Below are 24,246 nucleotides of genomic sequence, written 5' to 3'. Positions count from 1 at the left end.
CTAGATTCTTCTTATAGATGTAGCATTTTCTAATAAGTCAAAATGTTGAAAACTTTCTAGGAAGCTATATAACTTTCTCTAATAAGTAAAAAAAATGTTGAAAACTTTCTAAAGAGAGAGTTTCTAGATTCTTTTTATATATAAGTAAATGTAAACAGTAATTTAATAGAATACTAGTAAGAAATTGAAAGAAAACAATTCAAAAAATAGAGAAACAAGTTTTAAAAAACAAATTTTGTGATTTTAATTGAATAACGAATTTAGCCAAAGTAAAGTAAAGTAGCCTGACAGTTTTTTATATTCAAATAAAACAAGAAAGATAGAACCAATAGATTGTGGAGAAAAGAATGAAAACACTATCAACTCTGTATCTTTTTTCAGTTCTATAATAGTTACATCCTAATTCTTAATACCTAAATTTTTCTTTCAGATACCTATTGGTAATTTTCATTTTTTAACAAAGCAATTGAATAAAATAGGACACAGTTCTATTACCTCTATGCAAAAACAAATGAAACAATTCAATACACAGGCTCTTTACCATCAACTACCCACTTGGGTCGAATTTAATATTTCCCAATGGGAAGCTTGAGTGAGTGTTAAGGCAGTTTGGTAGAGCTGTCAGCTTACCCTGTCACTTATAAAACAGTCCCCAACGAAAAAAATCCCTTAAATTGTCAAACAATCGCCCATTGTTTTCATTGGTTTTAGTCATTATCCAATGGAGTTGAAGACATGCATTGTAGTTATCTACTCCATGATAGTAGTTGTATTTCTGTCAAGTCGTGGAAAATGCAGCCCTCCTGGCCCTGTGGTGGAATGTTCAAGTGGGCTGACAGACTGTGTGGTTACAAACTCCTATGGTGCCTTTTCTGATAGAAGCATCTGCAAGGCTGCCCAGGCTGTATTTCCTTCCACAGAAGAAGAGCTCTTGGCCTCTGTTGCAAATGCAGTCAAGAAGCAGCAAAAAATCAGAGTTGTATCAAAGCATTCTCACAGCATTCCCAAACTGGTATGCCCAGAAGGGGACTCAGGACTCATCATCAGTTCAAAAGATTTAAACCATGTTGTGTCTGTAGATGAATCATCCATGAGGATGACTGTTGAGAGTGGGATGGGCTTGAAGGATTTGATTGACAGTGCTGCTGAACATGGGCTTGCTTTGCCTCATTCTCCATACTGGTTGGGAGTAAGTGTTGGAGGCATGTTAGGCACTGGGGCTCATGGCAGCTCTCTGTTTGGAAAAGGCAGTGCAGTTCATGAATATGTTGTGGGGATCAGATTGGTAGTCCCTGCTTCTCAAGAAGAAGGATATGCTAGGGTTGCGACTCTCACTGAACAAGACATGGATCTCAATGCTGCAAAGGTTTCTCTTGGAGTCCTTGGTGTGATTTCTCAGGTAATCACCATCAAATCTGTTCTTATTTGTTTAGCATGCTTTAACCTTTTCTATTTTGCTGGGATTAGAAACCTTGACTATTATAACCTTGACTATAGTTAGAGTTATTATAAAATAAAAGAAGAAATTTTTTGTTTTATAAATTTATTTTTATAGAATTATATATTAAAACTGAAATTGAAGAGTGTAATCAGTCTTCAAAAATAGTGGTGCCTTAAAAACAACCGAACAAAAAAATCTCAAAATAGGAAAAACCTATCTACTTTATATATTTAAAACTTATAGATATCGATTGTCAGAACCTGTCGACAACAAAAGCACATAGTTTACTCCAACAACCTAAGAAAGAAGTGAGCGAAAAGGAAAGGCACAGTAGCCTGAAGAAGCTTATGACGAACCACCTAGCCTAAGGTAACTTAAAAGGTATCCTAAGCTAGGCCAAACTGTGTCTCGTAGTGCCACTGATGTTTATTAAATGTTCGTATATATATATATATATATATATAATAACAAATTTAAGCATGAATATAAATAAAATTAAGCATTACAAAAGTCAAAAAGGAACAAATCAGTTGAAAGAAACAGTTTTTGGGCAGATTGTATGGTACAATAAGAAAAAAGATCACCTTTTCTCAAGAGTATAGAACACATGCTCCTCAATAATAATATTAGTAGTTGTAGTTGTAATTAGAGATCCATTGTGATCCTAGCAATAGTTGTCAATTGATAGTGGACTTTAGATATTTCTGTCTTGAGGTCTAGATTGTTACTTCGTTTCTCTTCGAGGCTTTACTAAGAGTTGGCTGTTGCAATATAATATTAGAGAATATACCATGCATAATCACTTCCATAGGTGGAAAGGCATAGAAAAAATAACTTACGATTCTTAAATAGTTGTTATTGACTAGATTTTTCGCTTTTAGTATTGCTAAAAAAAAATTGAACATTAAGCTACTCTTATATTTCAATTGGAAAGTCTTTTGTTACAAATATCTTACCTTGCATTTTGTCATTGCCACCAAATTTGTCTTCAAGTATGTTACTTTGTTAAAATGCTAACAATAATCTATTGGCATGTAACAACACATTTCATAGATATTGTATGGACTTTGTGGAAACCAATATGTCCCACTATACTAAAATGGAGTTGAAGTAACCTATGACTAGATATTGTACGAATGCACAAAACTAAAATAAGAAAGACAAATCATGTCAATTATTTTTCTCTCTTTATTTATTTTTCTTCTTCTTTTATATTCCTTTTTAGGCTTTTAAGCTATTGTTATTTTTAATTACTAATGTTATGTAGGTTTTATATAATCTTCTTCTTTGGAGCCATCTTATAGTTGAGAATCTTACACACTTTGTGGAATCGAGACACTCCTTAGCAATGAGATGAAAAATGTCAAGTGTAGAAACTTGCTCTAATCATTAGAGGGGGCCACTCACACCTTTCAGAGGATTTCCTAATTAGTAGTAGAGAAAAACAGTATTGGCAACTACAAGAGTGGCAAGGAGAGGACTTTGACTGGCCATGTTATTGCACCTAATGGAGCATCTATCATGGGAAGGTGATGAGGGTGGGACATTGGCAATAAAGTGTCCATCACCCAATATCAAGTAGGATTTGAAGATGTCAAACTTCAAGGGCCAGTTGTATGCCCCAAGGTCAACAGTGTTTTGCCCCTATAAAAAGTGGAAAATAATGAGATTATTTTTAAAATAAAATGGAATGGTACAGTTGAGGTCATGTTATTTAACATAAATCTATATAGGGATTATCATCACTGAATAAGGCATACAAAACTATGATCAAAAGGAAAGAAGGGATATGCCAATAGAGATTAAGACTTTAAAAAAAAATTCTTATCAAGGGTCAACCTAACTACTTATATAAGATTATTTAAATGATCATATAATTTAATTAAGAGTTATGCTAGCCACAAGTCAAACACACATCCTAATACAACTAATGTTTTAAGGACATAAAAATCTACAATTATTTATTTGTTTTGGGGAGATAACTATTCCCTTGTCTTGAACCTAAGATTATGATATCTTGGTCACTTGTATGTTACATGAGAAAGAAATTAAACTCTAGTACAACTGATCTAAATTAAGTTAATAATTTAGTGGATAATACACTAGGACAAACTTGGTGTTTATAAGAGGCAATTGGACAAAACTTGAAACAAAATAAACTTAGCACTTACAAAATAGATGAACAAATTAGATTATTAGTTCAATTAAGGAGTCCTACAAACTGGAAATAAAATCTATAGAAGAGGTGTTTCCCTTCTATTCATGTTGCAGTTTTTCAATCTATTTATTATACACCTTTACAACACAAGAAACGAAAAATAATAAATTAGGATTTTCATTGAGGATCAAAGTCACCATACTTAGTCATGGCCTATATACTCCAGGGAAATTGAAATGGATAGTAAATAAGAATGAATTTAGTTATAAATAAACAAACTTAATACATATTTATTTAATTTTTTACGCTTACGAGTAAGGATGATAAGTGATGCTCCACAAAATACCCAAAGGTTAGACTGGAACCTGCAGTCATATAACACACAAAAACACACAAGAAATCGTTAGTGTTATTCAACCAAGAACTAATCTAAGCAAACATATCAAAAGAGATACTAAGATCATGCTAACATATTTAACAAATGACACAAACATAAGAAGGCATCTCCAAATGCCTCTTAACATGTTCTTAGCTCCTTCTCCTTTGTTCCTCTCCTCTCCAAGTTCCAAAATAGTGTAGCTCTCAGCAGCTTTTTGCACTATGGATGCTTATGGAGGTTCAAGATTGTAGATGATCTCAAGCTTATGCAATGCAAGTGTAAAACAAAGTAATTAAACATATTATGGAAAAGAACTAAGATCTATTTTAGTCCAAGATAACAATATATTACTGATTTATGCTAAATGCTCTCTAAAATTCACTATAGATTAAATGCATACAAGTTTTCAGGATCTGGATTATGAAGAAATGGGCTTTATTTATAGGAAAAATGGAGCAATGGATGGTTGAGATTGAGTAATCTTAACAAGGGTCAGGATTGAATGATATTCAATCCATGTGAGGGCTTTCAACCCAATCCTAAGATGACAAGTGTCAATGTGAGATAGGTTGAGAGGAGAGGGAATAAGCATTAAATGCTTGACATGACCTGGGAGTTAACCTAAGAGGTAAGGTTAAGGTTAGGTTAGAGTTATCCATTGGATAAAGCTTTTATTCAAGGGGTAAACTCTTGTGCAAGGGTTAAAGGGGATAACCATGATCAAAGTAATAAATGCTTGAGGAGACACATGAGTTACAAGTTGAAATAACCATAAATGGTTATGTAAGAGCCATTAATGGTCATGTAAGAGCCATTAGTGGTTTTGGAAGACTTTGGAGGTTAAATTGTTGAACACACAAAGCATTAAATGCTTTTCAAAGACTTTTAAGTCTTTGAGAAGTGACTCCAAGTTGCTTAGGAATGTGACAATAATTAGGGGATGGATTAGGTTAATTAGGAAGGGGTTAGAAGAATCTAGAAGGGGTTTAGGCTTGCAAGTGGATTTGGTGGGTGAGGGAAAATAAGATTTTTATTTAAAATAAATTAATTTATTTCAATAAATGTGTGCAAGTTGCATTTGTAGGAAAATGCAAGTGGGGGGGATAAATGATTTAAATAAATGTTTTATTTAATTTATTTAAAAGAGAAAAGAGGATTAAATTGAATAAATATAATTTATTCATTTAATTGATTATGAATTTGGTTAAATGAATTAATTAAAATAAATTGAATAATTTATTTAATTAATAGGAGAATGTTTGAAGATGAATTAATTAAATATTAATTTAATTAACTGATGGCTAGTGGATTTTTGATTAAATAAATAGCAAATATTCATTTAATTAAAATGGACAGATTTATGTGACTACATTTGCCCCTCTTTGAGACGGTGCGGTTTATCACATCATTTCAAAGAAAGAAAAATAGGTGTGAAGAAATGCCCCATAAAGTGTTGATTTAATGGGTGGTATGCCCCTCGAGAGATGGGCCGAAAAATTTCAAAAAATTGGGCGATCTCTCAAAAAAGAACGAGAAGTGGAGGGGAGGTAGAATAGAAAAAATTAGCAATAATGGTGAAAGAATGGAAGAAAACAGAGTGAATACGGAGAAATGGCAAGCCAGTGAGTACCCATAGGTTATGTAGGAGATACGGTGCAAATGTGGTGTGGTGTTTTTGATTGGTGCTATATAATTGATCAAAATGGTTGGACAATCTGGTGCAATCGGTTTAATTGCCCCGGTCGAGTCAAAGCATGACAATTGATGCCAGTTGTTTGCTTGGACAAGATAAAGTTTGAGTAAGTGAATCAAAGTGACCTGATGTGACTTAGACAATTGATATAATTGCCCGATGAAGTCAGGGTATAGGAAGCAAAATACTCGTTGAGACTTAGACAATTGATGTAATTGTCCATTGGATTGTGTTTGATTGATTGATCAATTGATAGTGTGTGTGATGGATGGTTGTGGTGAATCATAGCAGCCCCGTTGAGACTAGGTCATTATGATAAATGCCTGATGTAGTCTAGGATTACCATGATCGATTACTTGTTGAGACCCGAAGATACTTGATCAGAGTATCTGTTGATAGTCTAGGTGTGTGTGAGTCGATGTACCTGTGCAGATAGAGTAACGTGCTTGGCTTATAGGATGACTTAGGATGGGAAATGCAGTCCCTCCTATTTAGAGATGGATGGTGATGAATGTGGCTTGATTGATTTGATGGGACACGATGTAGGGTATGTGATGTTTATTATCGAGATGGGGAGGGTGGGGGGGTTCGATGTTAGATAGAAGAAATGGAGGACCTATGACTCATTCCTATGGAAGAAAAGGAAAATAGAGTATGCACTATCATTACTATGTATGCATGATATGCATCTATTATGAATGTATGGATGGATGGAATGCAACGTAATGCAATATATATAGATGAGATGGAATGACGATCCATAGTGCTTTATTTTTCATCATTGAGCTTTAAAATGTTGTAAGAAAATACAAGCAACTTGACATAATGATTCGAGATGACCAGAGTATTTCTTACATGGATTTGATATAGCAAGTTAATACAAACAACTTGATATAATGGGTCAAGTTGACCAGAGTATTGCTTGCAGAACAGACAAGGATCATCTCCATTCATGCATGACTTGGATCGTCCTCCTTTAGGCTGATCATATCCTGAGACAAGTTCATACCGTAATAAGAGATAAAACCTTTATCCAAAATGGATGAGGAGGAACCAAAGAAGGAGCATTGATCTTGCAATCAAAACAGTATATACATAAAGAATAAAGAATATGGATCCTTGGTAATGGTTCATGCTCATATGGTCGAGGTATACGTTGTAGTCAGTAAGCCGTAATGATCTATGACTGCATTTTTCATAAGATCATGTAGCTTAGTGAACTTCCCACGTAGACACCATTAGTACATGCCCCAAAACTTCATCGAAATAAAGCGTCGAAGATACACAAACAATGCTGTAAGATCCTGATATAAATAACCCACAAATCAACCAAGTATTTGGTAGCTTAAACAAAATTTTCTTGTCAAAGAAAATGTCATCTTGTCTTTGTTTTGGTAAGGAAGGATGCATCCTTGTTGAAGACAGTTTGATTGTTGACATTGATTATTTGATCGATTGATAAGTGGTCATTTGTTTGGTGTAAGTCGCAATGTTGTTTGGTATCTGCTTTGAAGAATATATGTATAGGGTGGTGCCATGTTTTTGATTGATTTTTGATGTTTTATCATGTTTTTGGATTTTGTGATTGTTTTCAAATGTTTTTGGTATTTTGGAGAGACAGTTTTGAGTGTTTTTGGATTTTGTCAGATAGTTTTGAATTTTTTTGGATTTTGTGAGATAGTTTTGAATGAAGAACCAATGAATCACAAGTAATGCAGAATCCACTTCCATCAAAAGGTTAAGGGCATTGCCCCCAGTTTAGACATGACTCTGAAAAAGCGGGATGCAAGATGCATGAAGTACTGTTTTTGATTGCAGATCAATAACAAGCCCTGGTGTGGGTGGATGGATGTGTGTATGTAGTGGATGTGATCGCAACAAGTCTGAAAGACAATGGAGCCATAGCCGTTACGAGTGGCGCATGTTTGCCAGGTTTTCACCATCGTACTTACCCAAGGTGCCACCGGAGTGGTTGTTCACCATTTGGATGCATGAATTTTCTTTACTATTTTGATGTTTTTGTATTTTCTCAGGTCATTTATCTGGATGTTTTTGGTATTTTTGCCAGTATATATGGGAGCCTGATGCTCTGTGCAGCTTATGTATAAAACCGTTTGAGGTGCATGCTATTGATCAGATCTGCTAGTGGTTCTCCTTTTGAAGTAGCCAACTGATATGCCCCAGACCCAAATACAACAGTGACAACATATGGACCCAGGATTTGATTCAAACTTTCCTTGATGTTCTCGGTTGGGCTGGTTACGAGGATTTTCTCGAAGAACAAGATCACCAACCTCAAATGTACGAGGTCTAACTCGATGATTATAGCTTCTGCTCATGCGCTACTGATAGGCTTTGAGGTGATTGTATGCAGCTTGTCATTTTTCATCAAGTAGCTCTAAGTCTTGGAGACGGGATACTTTGTATGCTTCATCATTGATGAGATTGTGCAAAGAAACCTGTAGTGATGGTATCTCGACCTCAATAGGTAAAATAGCTTCTGCACCATAGACCAATGAGTAGGGAGTTGCGCCTGTAGGGGTTTGAATGCTAGTTTGATATGCCCATAGTGTTGGATTCAATTGAACATGCCAATCACGACCGGCATCATTGACTGTCTTCTTTAGGATTCTTAATATGTTCTTGTTTGATGCTTCGGCCTGACCATTGCCTTGTGGGTAATAGGGGGTGGAAAAGCGGTGTTGGATGTGAAATTTCTCACAGAGTTCATGGACATCCTGGTTTTTGAAAGGAAGCCCGTTATCTGTGATGATGGACATGGGTACACCATACTGACAGATGATGTAATTGAGGATGAATGAGGCGATCTTCTTGCCGGTAACTTGGGTAAGTGGAATAGCTTCGATCCACTTTGTGAAATATTTGGTGGCAGTAATAATGAATTTATGGCCATTGGATGAAGATGGATGGATTTTACCCACAAGGTCAAGACCCCATTGACAAAAGGGCCATGGTGTTGTGATGGGTTGCAATTCCTGAGTGGGTGCATGTATCAGGTCTCCATGAACTTGGCATTTCTTGTACTTTCTGACAAAGTAGTAGGAGTCTTTTTCCATGGATGGGCAATAGTATCCAGTGCGTAGGAGTTTCTTGGCTAGTGACGGACATCCTGGTTTTTGAAAGGAAGCCCGTTATCTGTGATGATGGACATGGGTACACCATACCGGCAGATGATGTAATTGAGGATGAATGAGGCGATCTTCTTGCAGGTAACTTGGGTATGTGGAACAACTTCGATCCACTTTGTGAAATATTCGGTGGCAGTAATAATGAATTTATGGCCATTGGATGAAGATGGATGGATTTTACCCACAAGGTCAAGACCCCATTGACAAAAGGGACATGGTGTTGTGATGGGTTGCAATTCCTGAGCGGGTGCATGTATCAGGTCTCCATGAACTTGGCATTTCTTGTACTTTCTGACAAAGTAGTAGGAGTCTTTTTCCATGGATGGCCAATAGTATCCAGTGTGTAGGAGTTTCTTGGCTAGTGACGGACATCCTGGTTTTTGAAAGGAAGCCCGTTATCTGTGATGATGGACATGGGTACACCATACCGGCAGATGATGTAATTGAGGATGAATGAGGCAATCTTCTTGCCGGTAACTTGGGTAAGTGGAATAGCTTCGATCCACTTTGTGAAATATTCGGTGGCAGTAATAATGAATTTATGGCCATTGGATGAAGATGGATGGATTTTACCCACAAGGTCAAGACCCCATTGACAAAAGGGCCATGGTGTTGTGATGGGTTGCAATTCCTGAGCGGGTGCATGTATCAGGTCTCCATGAACTTGGCATTTCTTGTACTTTCTGACAAAGTAGTAGGAGTCTTTTTCCATGGATGGCCAATGGTATCCGGTGCGTAGGAGTTTCTTGGCTAGTGACAGACCACTTGCATGAGTTCCACAAATTCCTTCATGTACCTCTTCCAAGGCCTTTGTTATCTCATCCTGTTCTAGACATCGAAGGAGAGTACCATCAAGACTGCATCGGTATAGGGTTTCGGCAATAATGGTATATCAAGCAGTTTGGCGAATGAAGGTTTTACGCTGGTTATTCGATTGGTTAGGAGGAAGGGTGTGATCATGAAGATAGGTGTAGTACTCACCGTACCATGGGGATTCGGAACCGATTAGGTGACATTTTATCTCGGATTCGAGGATATCATAAGCGGGAATCCAAAGTTGTTCTACCAAGAACTCATAGCGTGTTGAATTATGTGGAAGATCTAGGATGTTTTTGGTATTTTTGCCAGTATATATGGGAGCCTGATGCTTTGTGCATCTTATGTATAAAACCATTTGAGGTGCATGATGTTGATCGGATCTGCTCTGTGCAGCTTATGTATAAAACCATATGAGGTGCATGCTATTGAGAAAATCCTCGTAACTAACCCAACCGAGAACATCAAGGAAAGTTTGAATAAAATTGGCTGGGTCAATATGTTGTCATTGTTGTATTTGGGTCCAGGGCATATCAGGTGGCTAGTTTAGAAGGGGAACCACTAGCAGATCCGATCAACAACATGCACCTCAAACGGTTTTATACATAAGCTGCACAGAGCATCAGGCTCCCATATATACTGGCAAAAATACCAATAACATCCAGATAAATGATATCATAAGCGGAATCCAAAGCTGTTCTACCAAGAACTCGTAGCGTGTTGAATTCTATGGAAGATCTAGGAGAGATGCAATAGTAGCCATAGCGTCAGCAACGCGCTTCTGATCTCTTGGTATCTGCTCAAAGGTGATAGTAGTAAATGATGCTTTTAATTTGTCCATCATTTGCTTGTATGGCATGAGTTTATCATCCTTGGTCTGATATTCATATGTTGCTTGTCAAATGACCAGTTGGGAGTCGCCATAGACTTGTAGTTCTTGTAATCCATTGTATGGCTAGCCTAAGTCCTGTGATCAAGGCCTCATACTCTGCTATGTTATTTGTGCATGGAAATGTGAGCCTGTAAGACTTCGGGATGTTGTCACCTTGAGGTGTGATAAACAGAATGCTTGCCTCCGAGCCATGCCTAGTGTACGAACCATCAAAGTATAGTTTCCATGGTTGTGCTGTTGTGATCATGAATATCTCTTCCTCTAGAAAATTGGAAATTAGAGGATGATCGCCTATGAGTGGCGCATCGGCCAACTGATCTACAATAACTTGACCTTTGATAGCTTTACGGTCCACATACTCGATGTCAAATTCACTAAGAATCATTACCCATTTGGCCAAGTGGCTTGTCAATGTTGCTTTACTAAGTAAGTACTTTAGTGGATCAATCTTTGCAATGAGTTGTACCTTGTGTGTCAAAAGATAGTGCCTTAGTTTAGTGGCTGCCAAGATTATTGCTAGGCAAGCTCGCTCAATAGGGGTGTAATTGAGTTCATAGCCAACTAGTGTGCGAGAGATGTAGTAAACAGTGCACTCTTTCCCTTTTGCATTGTGTTGTGCTAGTAGTACACCTAATGTTGTACTTGTTGCTAAGATATAGAGTAACAGAGGTCTGTTTGGATCTGGTGGGATCAGCAATGGTGTATTCATGAGATAGTCTTTAAGCATCTGGAATGCTTGCTAGCATCTGGCATCCCATTGAAAGCGGATTCTTTTGTCTAGCAGATGTGTAAAGGGGTGACACTTATTTGCCAGTTGTGCAATGAATCTTTGGATGGATTGTAGCCATCCTTGTAATGTCCTTAGCTGACTGATGTTCTTTGGTGGTGGCATGTCCATGATTGCCTTGACCTTTGTTGGATCAACCTCAATACCTTTGCTTGAGACAATGTATCCTAGAAGCCTCCCTGAGGTTACTCCAAAGACACATTTCTTTGGGTTGACTTGAACATGATATTGTTCCAGTCTAGCAAAGATTTTATCTAATATGTCGAGATGACCTTCTCTAGTGAGTGATTTTGCTAGTAAGTCATTAACATAATCTTCCAACATAGTATGCATCATGTCATGGAAGATGGTGGTCATTGCTCATTGATAGGTCGCTCCTACATTCTTTAGACCGAAAGGCATTGCATTCTAGCAGTATGTGCCCCATGGACATGTGAAGGCTGTCTTATGTTGATCCTCTGGTGCTATCTTTATCTGATTGTATCCTGAAAAGCCATCCATGAGTGAAAGCATGGCATGTCCTGCTGTTAGGTCCACTCTGATGTTGATGTTTGGTAGGGGGAAGTCATCCTTAGGACATGCCTTATTCAGATCTCTAAAGTCAGTACAAATACGGATGCCCCCATTTGGTTTGCCGACCAACACAATATTGGATATCCAATCTACATAATCAATTGGTCTAATGAAACCAACATCTAGGAGTTTCTTGAGTTCTGTTTTGACTAGTACTGCAATCTGAGGATGCATCTTGCGAAGCTTCTGCTTGACAGGCATGGCTCCTTCTACTACTATGAGGTGATGCATGACTAAATTAGGATCAAGCCCAAGCATGTCTGCATATGACCATGCAAAGTTGATCTGACGCTTCTGGAAGAACTCTACAAACTTAGGTTGTTCCTCTGGAGTTAGAAGAGATGCCAGATGTATGTAGTGAGGAGTTTCAGGAGTCCCCATGTTGTATTCTTTTGTTTCCTCGATGAGAATCGTTAATCATTCTCGTTATGTGCTATAGGGAAGGATGTCAAACCTTTCATCCTTAGGCGCCTCAGAGAGGTTTTCACCGTTGGATACACTCTTTCTTTTTACTTTTGTTGAATCAAACAGTGCCATGGTGTGGTTTTCACTAGAAGATCCATGTTTTATTGTTATATTTTTGTAGCTAAAAGGTTTGGCATCTGCCCCAAAGTATGTTGCACTATTAAGTTCTATGGCGAATCCAGCTTTGTGATCCCCGCTTGGTATGTTATCCCGTAGTTCCAAAAAGTCAATGAGTGCCTCATCGTTTTGGAAATGGTCAAGACATGGGCGATTAGGTGGGTTCCATTCGATGAGTTCAGGATGGATAATGGGCATTACCTCATTGATTAGGTTAAGTTCGTTAGATGTGTCAGTGAGGGTTAACACGTTGTGGTGAAGGTCATTGATGGTACTCTCCCTGTCAGAATCAGGTGTAGGATGTGACGTAGGGTCTGTGGAAGAAGTTTCCAGCTCAGGAACCCAAGAGGTCTTTATCTATGCTTCTCCGTAAACAGGGATGTCTTTGCGAGGTGGAGGTAGTGATGTGTCTTCCTCATTTGAAGTATTAAGCTGGATGGAATCAAATTCCCATTCATGTGAGTCAGTCTCTGAATCACTTTCCAGCATCCGATTACTATACCATACTGGCATGTCCTTTATGTTAAATACTGCAGGTGTGATCAGTTGATGTACCTTTGTAAATGAAATGATCGGTGTTGCAGGAAGGATGATGGGGATCAATGAATCTGATACGAGGAGTATTGGTAGTGTTGACTCTGTTGCTTCTGCTGGAACTGCTAATGTTGTAGATGTTGTTGCGGGTTCTGATATAGTTGTTGCTGCTAATGGTGCTATTGATGTTATTTTGGCTGCAGATGGGATCACTGGTTTGATTGGTGGGATGATTGGTATTTTGAGCCTCGGTGGGGGAGTTGTGATGGTTTTTGATGTTTCTTTTATAATAAAGGGTGTCCTCTTTGCAATAGGCTGATATAGTGGTTTGCTGGGTTTTCCTTTGAATCTGAGCTTAGGAAGGATCTCCTTTTGAAAGCCTAAGCCTGTATTATCTTTGGGCTTTAATTCCAGTAGTAGTGGTTCATGTCTTCCTTGTTTGCAAGGTCCCAAAGCACTCTGACCATCACAACTGATTCTTTGCATAATGAGGAGGCCTTTGCCATACTGATCTGTGGGAAGTGTAGCTTGCGGTATATTGGTGGTAATGGGATCTTTATAGATCCATTCCGCTAAGTCCTCACCTCTATTTTCTTCTTCTTGACTCTTCCCAATGATGAAAGGCGTCAAAGTACATGCTGGCGTGATCAGTGGTGTTTGAAGAAACTGCTGAGGTTTTCCATGTGTTCTAGGAGAAGTGGGCATTTGTCCCACACAAAAGAGTTGACTCAAATTGTATTCCCCAAGACCTTCCTCTGCTATTTTCATTTTAAGATTTTCTTGCTTGGGTATAGTGGTGTTTGAACTAGCAAGAGAGGCTGGACTTATGTATGATGTAGAGGAGATGGCTTCTCTATTGTTAGGAATGGTAATCTCTGGTTGATGACTGATATTATGACAATATGCAAAGGGATTTGCATCGCCTAGGATTGTGATCTCTACACCGTTATGTGGGAATTTGATACACTGATGGTAAGTGGATGGAACGGCTTGCATGGCATGTATCCAAGGTCTTCCTAACAATAGATTATATGGAAGAGGAAGGCCCAGAACTTAACAGATGATGTGCTTCACCACAGGGCCCACTCGGATAGGTAGTACCATAGCTCCTTTGGATGAACGCTCTGCATCATCATAAGCTTTGATTGTGATCTTCTTGTGAGGATCCATGGATTCAATGGCATATCCCAAAGCTGTGACCAACTGCAGTGTACAAATATTCAGGCTTGCTCCATTATCGATCAAGACTCGCTTGATCCTATGCTGGTTGATAAATCCTTCAATGTGTAGCGAAGCGTTATGAGGTTGTTGGAAGGAAGAGTTGTCACTTTCGAAAAAAGTGAGACAAGGTGATGACTTTAGACTTCCAACCATGGCTTGGAATTGATCTATATTTAGGTTTGCAGGAACTGACGCCTCTTGGAGAGTTTGATCCAAGATTGTTTTATGGGATGGAGATAGGCGCAATAGCTCTAGGATAGATATCAGTGTGAGCATTTTGTCTAATTGTTCCACAAGATTGTACTGCTTTGGGATAGATGGGGTGCCTTGTGGAGCTGCCTTTATAGTAATCTTGCTGTGACATGTAACAACATTGCAAGTGGAGCTGGAATTTTTTATGGTTATAGTTGCAATTTGTTCACTGGCATCGTACAGGTGATTTACAGTGTAATTATACACAGCTTGTGTATAATCAGTGGTATCAGTGCCTCTCCTGGAAGTGGAAGGACCCCTTTGATCTGGTGATGGAAGTGGATTTTTGAACATTAGATGATCATTGTTTGTTGTCTTTGGGTCATGTCCTTCGATTTCAATTTCACCTCGATCAATAAGATCTTGAATAAGATCTTTCAATTTTTGACAATTGCATGTCTTGTGTCCTCTCCCTTGATGGAAATCACAATGTTCAGTATCCCTCCACCATGCAGGTTTGACTTGGGGTTCATAGTTTGATGTTTTGGGTAGGGTTACCAGATTTGAGAAACCAGTTGTCGTAATATTGTTTCGATGGGTTCCCCTAAGGGAGTGCATGTTCGCTTTTGTTTTTGTTGACGAGGTCTGGGTTCATCATGAGATGTAATGTGGCCTTGATTTGGAGGAGCAACTATGTTAGTCTGAGGTGGGGGATTCTGTCCTACAAATCGAACTACAGGTTGCGCACTTTTGATAGTTCTTGCATCCACAACCCCATCGTTGACAACATTTTTGTTTTTGTTCCAGAAGCTTGGTTTGTCACTATTGAAGTGTGGGTTAGGACCATCCTTTGGTTCATTATAGATTTTGATAAGTCCTTTCTTGATGAGAGCCCACTCACATTTTAAACCTTTTGTGATCATGTCATTGAAAGAGTTTGTGTCTTTGACATCCAAGTGAAATTCCATTTCTTTGTTTAAGTTGGAAATAAATATTTCCACTAGTTCTTGTTCAGGTAACTGAAGAGAACGTCTACTAGACATTTGACGCCATCGTTGCAAGAATACTGAGAATAGTTCACTTGGCTTTTGTTTAGTGTTACATAGATCAGCCATGGTGATATCACGTTCAATGTTATGAGAGTAATGTGCCAAGAACTTCTGAACTAGCTCTTCAAAGGTCCTAATGCCACCTGGTAGTCGGGAAAACCATGATGTGGTTGTTCCTCCCAAGCTTTGGGGAAAAAGGTGCATTAGGTATGTATCTTCATATGCCACTTCGAGGCAAGCTGAATGGAATTCTCTGACATGATCGCGAGGATCTCCTTTTCCTCTATACTTTTCGAACTTGGGTGTTTTGAACCCTCGTGGAAAAGGTGGCATATAAAGATTCCTATCAAAGGGATAGGGACAAATTTCATTGAGTGAAAATTGATTAGTCTTTACACCACTACGAAGTTGTTGGGCGAGATTTTCAACTTGTTGCCGCAACATCTCTATGTCATTCGGAGGAGGAGGAGGTGGGTTGCCTCAAGGAATGTTATATCTGATGGGATCTCTACCTCTTTATTCTTCATGGCGACTTTGTCATTTTGATGCTTGTCTTAGCTGTGCAAGATCAAATTCAGAGGGGAGTTTGGCTCCTTCTTGAGCAAGCTTTAAAAAGTGAGCATCCGCATTGCTCCTAAGTATTTCGTCAAAAAGTCTGTTAAAGAGAGGGTTGTGGTGAGCCCTTTCTATTGTTGCAGGAGTAGGAGTACTTGGGTTTTCGTCATTAGCATTTCCTCCAAGTGCTTCTTGAAATTCATCGATATTTTCCTCCTCTTCTTCTTCAATTTCTATTTCTCGTTTCCTTGACTGTGGTCGGGTATGAGCCATTTTGTTTATGAGTTTTTGTTGAAGCTGGGTGAAAATGATGATAAGTTTTTGATGAAATGAAAGATCGATGGTTGGTGTGTTGTTTTTCATGTGGATCTCTAGCACTTAAAGGTAGATATTACCAAAGTTTTCTTTTTTGAATTGCTTGTTGTGTTTGATAAGGTTTTTATGTGATAAGGTTTAGAGAAATCTGAGATGTGTTACAGACTTAACTACCTAGTAATGAGAGGATTCACTCATAAACTAGTTTTAACCTGCGTAGATATGTCTCTTAGGATGAGCTTATCCTAGATGTAGAAACAATCTAAAAGTGATGTTTTGTTGTTTGATTCAAGCAATATCCAAAAGAGAACTTAGGACAAGAACCTCTTAATGTTTTGAGAGTTGGATCGGATTGATGATGAAGTGAATGTGGGAATGGATGAGATGTTTTAACTTCAATAAAAGCTTTGTGTCACAAATGGAACAAATTCTACCTCTTCCCTTTCGGGCGTTGGTGGCATTTCTCGAGCTACATTGTATGTGATACAAATTTTTGGGAAGAAGTTGGGATTGTTCTTGCCTCCTTGGTTTTTGTGATAACTCAAAGCTCTATATTGCATAAAAGCCCTGCAGTTTAATGACTCTGAATCAAATTCGTTTGATTTGCCTTGAAGGTAGAGACGCATGTCTATGAGAGACAAAGATTTGTCTATTTAGATAGAAGAATTTCCTCCTTTTGATCAAAGCCTTTGAGCTCAATGGTCTTCTTTTCAAGTTGATGTTTTGATGAAGATTCTTCTTTCTCAAGATGTGAAGAATGGTCATAAAGTTTGATACTTTTCTTTGTTTTTGATCTTTTGGTTGTTTTGAAAAATGTTTGGTTGGATGAATACTTGTTTTGATTTTGCGATTTTATGATGTTTCTTTGACAAGAAAACAAAGCAAGCACACAAACACAAGAATGTTGCCTAAAAAGGCACAAATGAGTATGGGTCTAGATCAACCCAATCTTTAGACTTTTTATGACCCTTTCCTTTAAGTGTATTTTAGGTGTTTTTTTTTCCAAAGCCTGAAGTTAGCTCATTTTGCACTTTGGTCTTTGACTAAAATAGAAACACTTCAAACACTTTGTATCCCTAAGGTCAAATGGCTAGTTGCGATAAATTCAGCCCACATCTTGATATTTCTTTGACTTTGGTACTACATACCTTATGAATCTCAACGTGGCAGGTAAGGATGTGATATACTAAGTCTTGCACGAGCATAACAAATAGATGATCCCTATGATGGGGGAGTCACCACTTTCATCAAGCCACAAGTGACTTTTCAAAAAGTTATGTTTCTACTCAAGGAAATATGTATGGTGAGTATCTTGGGAGCAAAACCATCTATGGTCTTGCACTAAATTATATCACAAATATCCTTAATCAATAGAACGGGTGGGATACTACTTAAAGGTGTTTAGTCATTTTCGATGTCTTTGGACATAAGTTCATTCTGTAGTGACTCACTTAAGAGCCTTGTAACTTTTGGTGGGGCCCATTTGTCCTTTCAACAAGTTACACTATAGGAACAACTATACCCAAGGCTACAACTTTTGCTCTCACCTGATTTCTATAGCAGCTCAAAGGATTTACCGCACGAGGTCGTTCCCAAGAGTGATGTGTCTCTTGGCAGGCCTCTCTTAAAAAGATAAAAATTTGAGTGTTACTAACACTTTTCTCTTGCACCTAGGACCACAAAAGCCAAGGGAGAGGATAGTGTGTGTTAGAAGTAGGACCACTCGATCAACTCTTTGCACAAGCGTGCCAAACACAAAAAGCACTTGTTCTTTTTAACTTATTTTCATCGCAATGTGATCTAACTATTTGGAGATGTTGCTCCAACCATCATGGTGTTCTTTTTAACTTCAAAAGCAAAGGTTTGAGTAAACTAGAATTTTAAAAATCCTGGTCAACTTAATTTCAAGCACATATGCACGAAGTAAACCACTAGCAAAATTGAAACAAGTTGATTGTGAATTTTATTTGCACCAAAAATTGAAGTGTAGATTGTAAATTTTTGCTTAAGTTGATGCAAGAAATAACTTTGTCTTGTTGATTTTAAGCACCAAATGAAAAATTAGGCCTAAACTTGCAATAAACAAAGTTTGTTTTGTTCAATTTTTAGAGCACCAAAATGTAAAATTTGATCCTAACTTGTAAGAAAACAAATTTGTTTTGTTCAATTTTTAGAGCACCAAAATGGAAATTTTTTTAACTTTTAGCAACAAAAAGGGTTAGTTTTAAACACGTGCACAAGAAACGAACAATTAGGAAAAATTGAATTTATGGTGGGCTTCTACAAGCCTAACAAATTTCAATTTTTTAGTTACAGGGTATTTTTTACAACGTTCTGTTACAATAGCGCCACTCCGTGTTTGAACAGAAGCACTATTTAACACAAACGTGCTAATACAGACACAAAAACGCTAAAAGTAAAATTTTGACAGCAAATGCAACAACGCTAAAACAAGCACAAAGGCGCCAAAACAATAACAAAAGCGCTGAATAAAAGTCAGTAGCGCCAAACTTGGTACAATAGCGCTAGAATGTCAAGTTGCAATAGCGCTACAAAATGATCAAAAGCGCTAAAGCGCGACCTGTGTGTCAAGTTCAACATTCAAACAAGTTAGTTGTGTCAAAAAAAGGTTGTTTTTAGGTGTTTGGATTCACGACGGGTTCACCAAATGATGCTTTGCAAAATCCCCAAAGTTTAGGCTGAAACCTGTAGTCGTATAACACACAAGAAATCGTTAGTGTTATTCAACCAAGAATTAATCTAAGCAGACATATCAAAAGAGATACTAAGATCATGCTAACATATTTAACAAATGACACAAATATAAGAAGACATCTCCAAAGGCCTCTTAACATGTTCTTAGCTCCTTCTCCTTTGTTCCTCTCCTCTCCAAGTTCCAAAATAGTGTAGCTCTCAGTAGCTTTTTGCACTATGGATGCTTATGGAGGTTCAAGATTGTAGATGATCTCAAGCTTATGCAATGCAAGTGTAAAACAAACTAATTAAACATATTATGAAAAAGAACTAAGATTTATTTTAGTCCAAGATAACAATATATTACTGATTTATGCTAAATGCTATCTAAAATTCACTATAGATTAAATGCATACAATTTTTCAGGATCTGGATTATGAAGAAATGGGCTCTATTTATAGGAAAAATGGAGCAATGGATGGTTGAGATTGAGTAATCTTAGCAAGGGTCAGGATTGAATGATATTCAATCCATGTGAGGGCTTTCAACCCAATCCCAAGATGACAAGTGTCAATGTGAGATAGGTTGAGAGGAGAGGGAATAAGCATTAAATGCTTGACATGACCTGAGAGTTAACCTGGGAGGTAAGGTTAAGGTTAGGTTAGAGTTATCAATTGGATAAAGCTTTTATCCAAGGGGTAAACTCTTGTGCAAGGGTTAAAGGGATAACCATGGTCAAAGCAATAAATGCTTGAGGAGACACATGGGTTACAAGTTGAAATAACCATAAATGGTTATGTAAGAGCCATTAATGGTCATGTAAGAGCCATTAGTGGTTTTGGAAGACTTTGGAGGTTAAATTGTTAAACACACAAAACATTAAATGCTTTTCAAAGACTTTGAAGTCTTTGAGAAGTGACTCCAAGTTGCTTAGGAATGTAACAATAACTAGGGGATGGATTAGGTTAATTAGGAAGGGGTTAGAAGAATCTAGAAGGGGTTTAGGCTTGCAAGTGGATTTGGTGGGTGAGGGAAAATAAGATTTTTATTTAAAATAAATTAATTTATTTCAATAAATGTGTGCAAGGTGCATTTGTAGGAAAATGCAAGTGGGGGGGGATAAATGATTTAAATAAATGTTTTATTTAATTTATTTAAAAGAGGAAAGAGGATTAATAGAATAAATAGAATTTATTCATTTAATTGATTGTGAATTTGGTTAAATGAATGAATTAAAATAAATTGAATAATTTATTTAATTAATAGGGGAATGTTTGAAGATGAATTAATTAAATATTAATTTAGTTAACTGATGGCTAGTGGATTTTTTATTAAATAAATAGCAAATATTCATTTAATTAAAATGGACAGATTTATGCGACTACAATAAGTACTATATTGCTACTTAAAATTTGAAGTGGTATATGAGTTAGGAACCTTAGATAATGAGCTAGTCAATCTAGGTTAGACCATAGAATAAGCATTCCCAGCTATAGCATCACCAAATTCTACTCTAAAGGAGCTAAAAAATGTAAAATATAAAAACATACAAAATATGGAAAAATGCATTTCAAAAATATGTTTTAAACGTCTATATAAATGACATGAAACATTTTCTAGATCAATGATGTTGGTATGAAATATTTTGGGACCATCCTTAAATAAAGTTAGAAATTTATTTTGATTTTTAATTACATAGTGACTATTTTCATTTAGCATTAAATTTTTTATGAAATCTAATTTAATATGCCTCTTTAGAACATGTTTTTTCCCTTAAAATTGTCTCATAATTATTATAAATATAAAATTAATCTAAATATATCTTTATAATATATTTTTGTTCTACAATTCTTATTAATATGAGATATATCCTTACCATGTATGCGTGTTAAAGATAGATGATTTAACTCTTGTTAAATTTTCATGTTTAAACTTTCTATAAATGTATAAAAATATGAATAAATAAAATTTGACACTATTAAATCTTATTAAAAAATATCACATTAAAAAATCAAACATACAATTGACCTATAATCAGTAAACAATTCAAATCTTCTAATCAATAATCTCTTTCATTGTGTATACAATTGAAAATTATGTTGCCTAATAATTTGACTGAATAGTAATAATGGTGAATATATATATATAGAGAGAGAGAGAGAGAGAGAGAGAGAGAGAGAGAGAGAGAGAGAGAGAGAGAGAGAGAGAGAGAGAGAGAGAGAGAGAGAGAGAGAGAGAGAGAGAGAGAGAGAGAGAGAGAGAGAGAGAGAGAGTTGTAAAAGAAGTTATGTGCAAACAATTCCATAATAACCATTCCTAAAAATAAATAATTTATTAAATATATTTTTTATATCAAAATTTAATTTATTTTTTATTGGTATTCTTAAAAAATAAATAATGTATCAAATATATTTTTTTTTACCAAAATTTTTAACAATTTAAATTTATAAATATATATAACAGTATTATTTTATAAATAGTAATATAGGGAAAAGGACTCACTAGTTGAGCATGTATCAATTGTTGTGAGGGTTGTTGATACTTTTGTTCCAAAAATTGAACAAATAAAACCTATTGTTTGAAACAAAAAATATCAATTTTTGTTAGGAAATGTACCAACAGTTGTTAGGAAATGTACCAACAGTTGTTAACAAATGTACTAATATTGTAAAAAGTAACCAATCAGGTGATGCCATGTTAGCTGCACAACTATTGGGGTCTCTTTTGCATCATATTTGCTGATGTGGCATCATATTTGATGATGTGGCCCTGAAACCTTAGTTATAAGCAGGGGACTTGCCAAGTAAGCTGCTGTAAAAAAAATCAGAGTGATTTGAAATTTCCAAATAGAATTTTGAGAAGCACGAATTTAGGGTGCACAACTACTGGGTCCTTTCCCCTAAACACTTTTTATAAAATTGAAAAAATTGAAAACTACCATAAAGTCCCTAATGCACTAGCATCAATAATAAGTTATCTTGTAATTCTTTGAATATGTTGATTTCATTGTAAGACAATAAGAAAATTACTCTGATTAGAAAAAAAAATTGATGTTTTCATTTTTTTAGTTAACACAAATATTTCACAGAATGTGTTCCGAAATGTCAATGTAAAAAATACAAACACAAAAAGAATAACAAGAAACAAATATTTCAACTAGAATATAGATTAAGACTGAATAGTTGATATGTTGACTTGGCAGGTGACCTTTCAACTAGAACCCATGTTCAAGCGTTCCATCACAAATGTTTACAAAAGTGATTTCAACATAGAAAACAGTATAGTGAAATTCGGGTTGGAGCATGAGTTTGCAGATCTTACTTGGTATCCTTCTCAATACAAAGTTGTTTACAGAGTTGATGACAGGCTCTCTATCAATTCATCTGGTGATGGAGTGAATGATTTCATTGGCTTTCAGCCTCAATCAACTGCACTTTTGGCCACAACCAGGGCTGCAGGTAACAAAATCAAATGATTTTCTCATTTTTATTAGGTGATCATATATGGACAATCTTAATTTAAACAATGCATTTTAAGTTTTGACTTGTTTTAGTAGTCCAGATTTTATTGTGAAAGCTAGTATGATTTCAGATGAACCACTTAAAAAACTAAATGACGACAATTTATTGTAAACTTTCATTTGACATGTTTCCAATGAAAGAGTATGTATGTGATATCAAATGAGTCAACTAATAATCTTACATCTATATGTAGAGGAGGCTAAAGAAGCCACAAGTAATGGTGAGGGAAAGTGCATTCTCTCTGCAATTCAAGTTTCTACCATTCTAAGCACAGGGGCAGGACTGAAGAACAATAATCTACTATTTACAGGATACCCAGTGATTGGATACCAGAACAAAATGCAATCTGCTGGTTCATGTCTTACTAGTTCAGAGAATGGACTTCTCACATCATGTGCATGGGACCCTAGAATCAAAGGCTTGTTCTTCCATCAAACAGGCATGAGTATCAGTGTCTCTAGGATCTCTGAGTTTCTCTCTGATGTTAAGAAACTAAGAGACATGAACCCCATTAGCAAGTGTGGGCTTGAGCTCTACAGTGGTATTCTCATGCGTTTTGTAAAAGCTTCCAGTGCTCATTTGGGAAAAGAGGAAGATTCTGTAGACATGGATATTACATATTATAGATCAAATGATCCCAACACTCCTCGGCTCTATGAAGATGTTTTTGAGGAAATTGAACAGATGGGTTTTTTCAAGTATGGTGCTCTGCCTCACTGGGGAAAGAACCGAAACCTTGCATTTGATGGTGTTATTAAGAAATACAGCAAATCAAATGAGTTCTTGAGTGCCAAGAACAAATATGATCCACAGGGTATCTTTTCAAGTGAATGGACTGATAGTTTGCTGGAGTTAAAGGACAAACAAGTGACTGTATCGAAAGATGGATGTGCTTTGGAAGGATTATGTGTGTGCTCAAAAGATGCACATTGTGCTCCTGATCGAGGCTATTTCTGTGAAGCAGGAAAAGTTTATACTGATGCTCGTGTGTGCAGAGGCTGAGAAAGTAAGCAAACTCTTTTTGATCGGAGTTAATGAATCAGGGAACTCAGGGATGGGAGATGAGGATCTCATTTTGAATAGGAGCATTCAAGAATAATATCTCAATAGAGGTTTGAAGATTGGTGGCAAGAATAACAACAATGCTTGTAATTATCACATTATGCTATTATTATCATATAATAAGTCAATATTATTTATTTCTTTTTGATAAACATTTATTATTTAATTTTATTTAAAAAAGGATAATAGTACTATATTCACACAAAAAAGAAAGGTGATAGAGAACTACACCCACAAAGTCTAGCTGCGTAAATATTTAAATTGTGATTCATTTGACTTTCGAGAGACATTGATAAATTTTATGTTCAATATTATGTAAATTGTTTTATTATTTTTACTTTTATTCAATGTTATTATATATAAATTAGAAGACATGTTTAGAGATGTTATTGATTGGTTGATAAGTATATTTTTTTAATGAAATGGGCATAAATATATTAATTAAGGGCACTAGACTATCAAGATGTCATTTATATCAACTTAATTTCAAGATAATATTACAAAATTTAGTGTACATCTTCTTCAGTTCCTAAGAATAGGTATAAGAGTATGTAAGGAATTGTCACTTTAATAGTCAAAATAAATAGAAATAGAATTTGGTGTTGTGGCGATGACCAAACACTTGTCCCTTCT

At 36.4% G+C, this 24,246-nt stretch overlaps 1 protein-coding gene across 1 annotated transcript; it reads left to right on the top strand.

Moving 5' to 3' along the window:
- Positions 1 to 721: 721 nt before the first annotated feature.
- Positions 722 to 23,645, top strand: LOC131078026 (L-gulonolactone oxidase 5). The gene is made up of 3 exons (XM_058015652.2): positions 722 to 1,399; positions 22,233 to 22,488; positions 22,745 to 23,645. Exons 1-3 carry the CDS (start codon positions 722 to 724, stop codon positions 23,551 to 23,553), a joined length of 1,743 nt encoding a protein of 580 aa, XP_057871635.2. The 3' UTR covers positions 23,554 to 23,645.
- The last annotated feature ends 601 nt before the right edge of the window (positions 23,646 to 24,246 follow it).

Source organism: Cryptomeria japonica, chromosome 5 (assembly GCF_030272615.1).
Source record: "Cryptomeria japonica chromosome 5, Sugi_1.0, whole genome shotgun sequence".
NCBI classification, from domain to species: Eukaryota; Viridiplantae; Streptophyta; class Pinopsida; order Cupressales; family Cupressaceae; genus Cryptomeria; species Cryptomeria japonica.
This window is presented reverse-complemented; position numbering and strand designations above follow the sequence as displayed.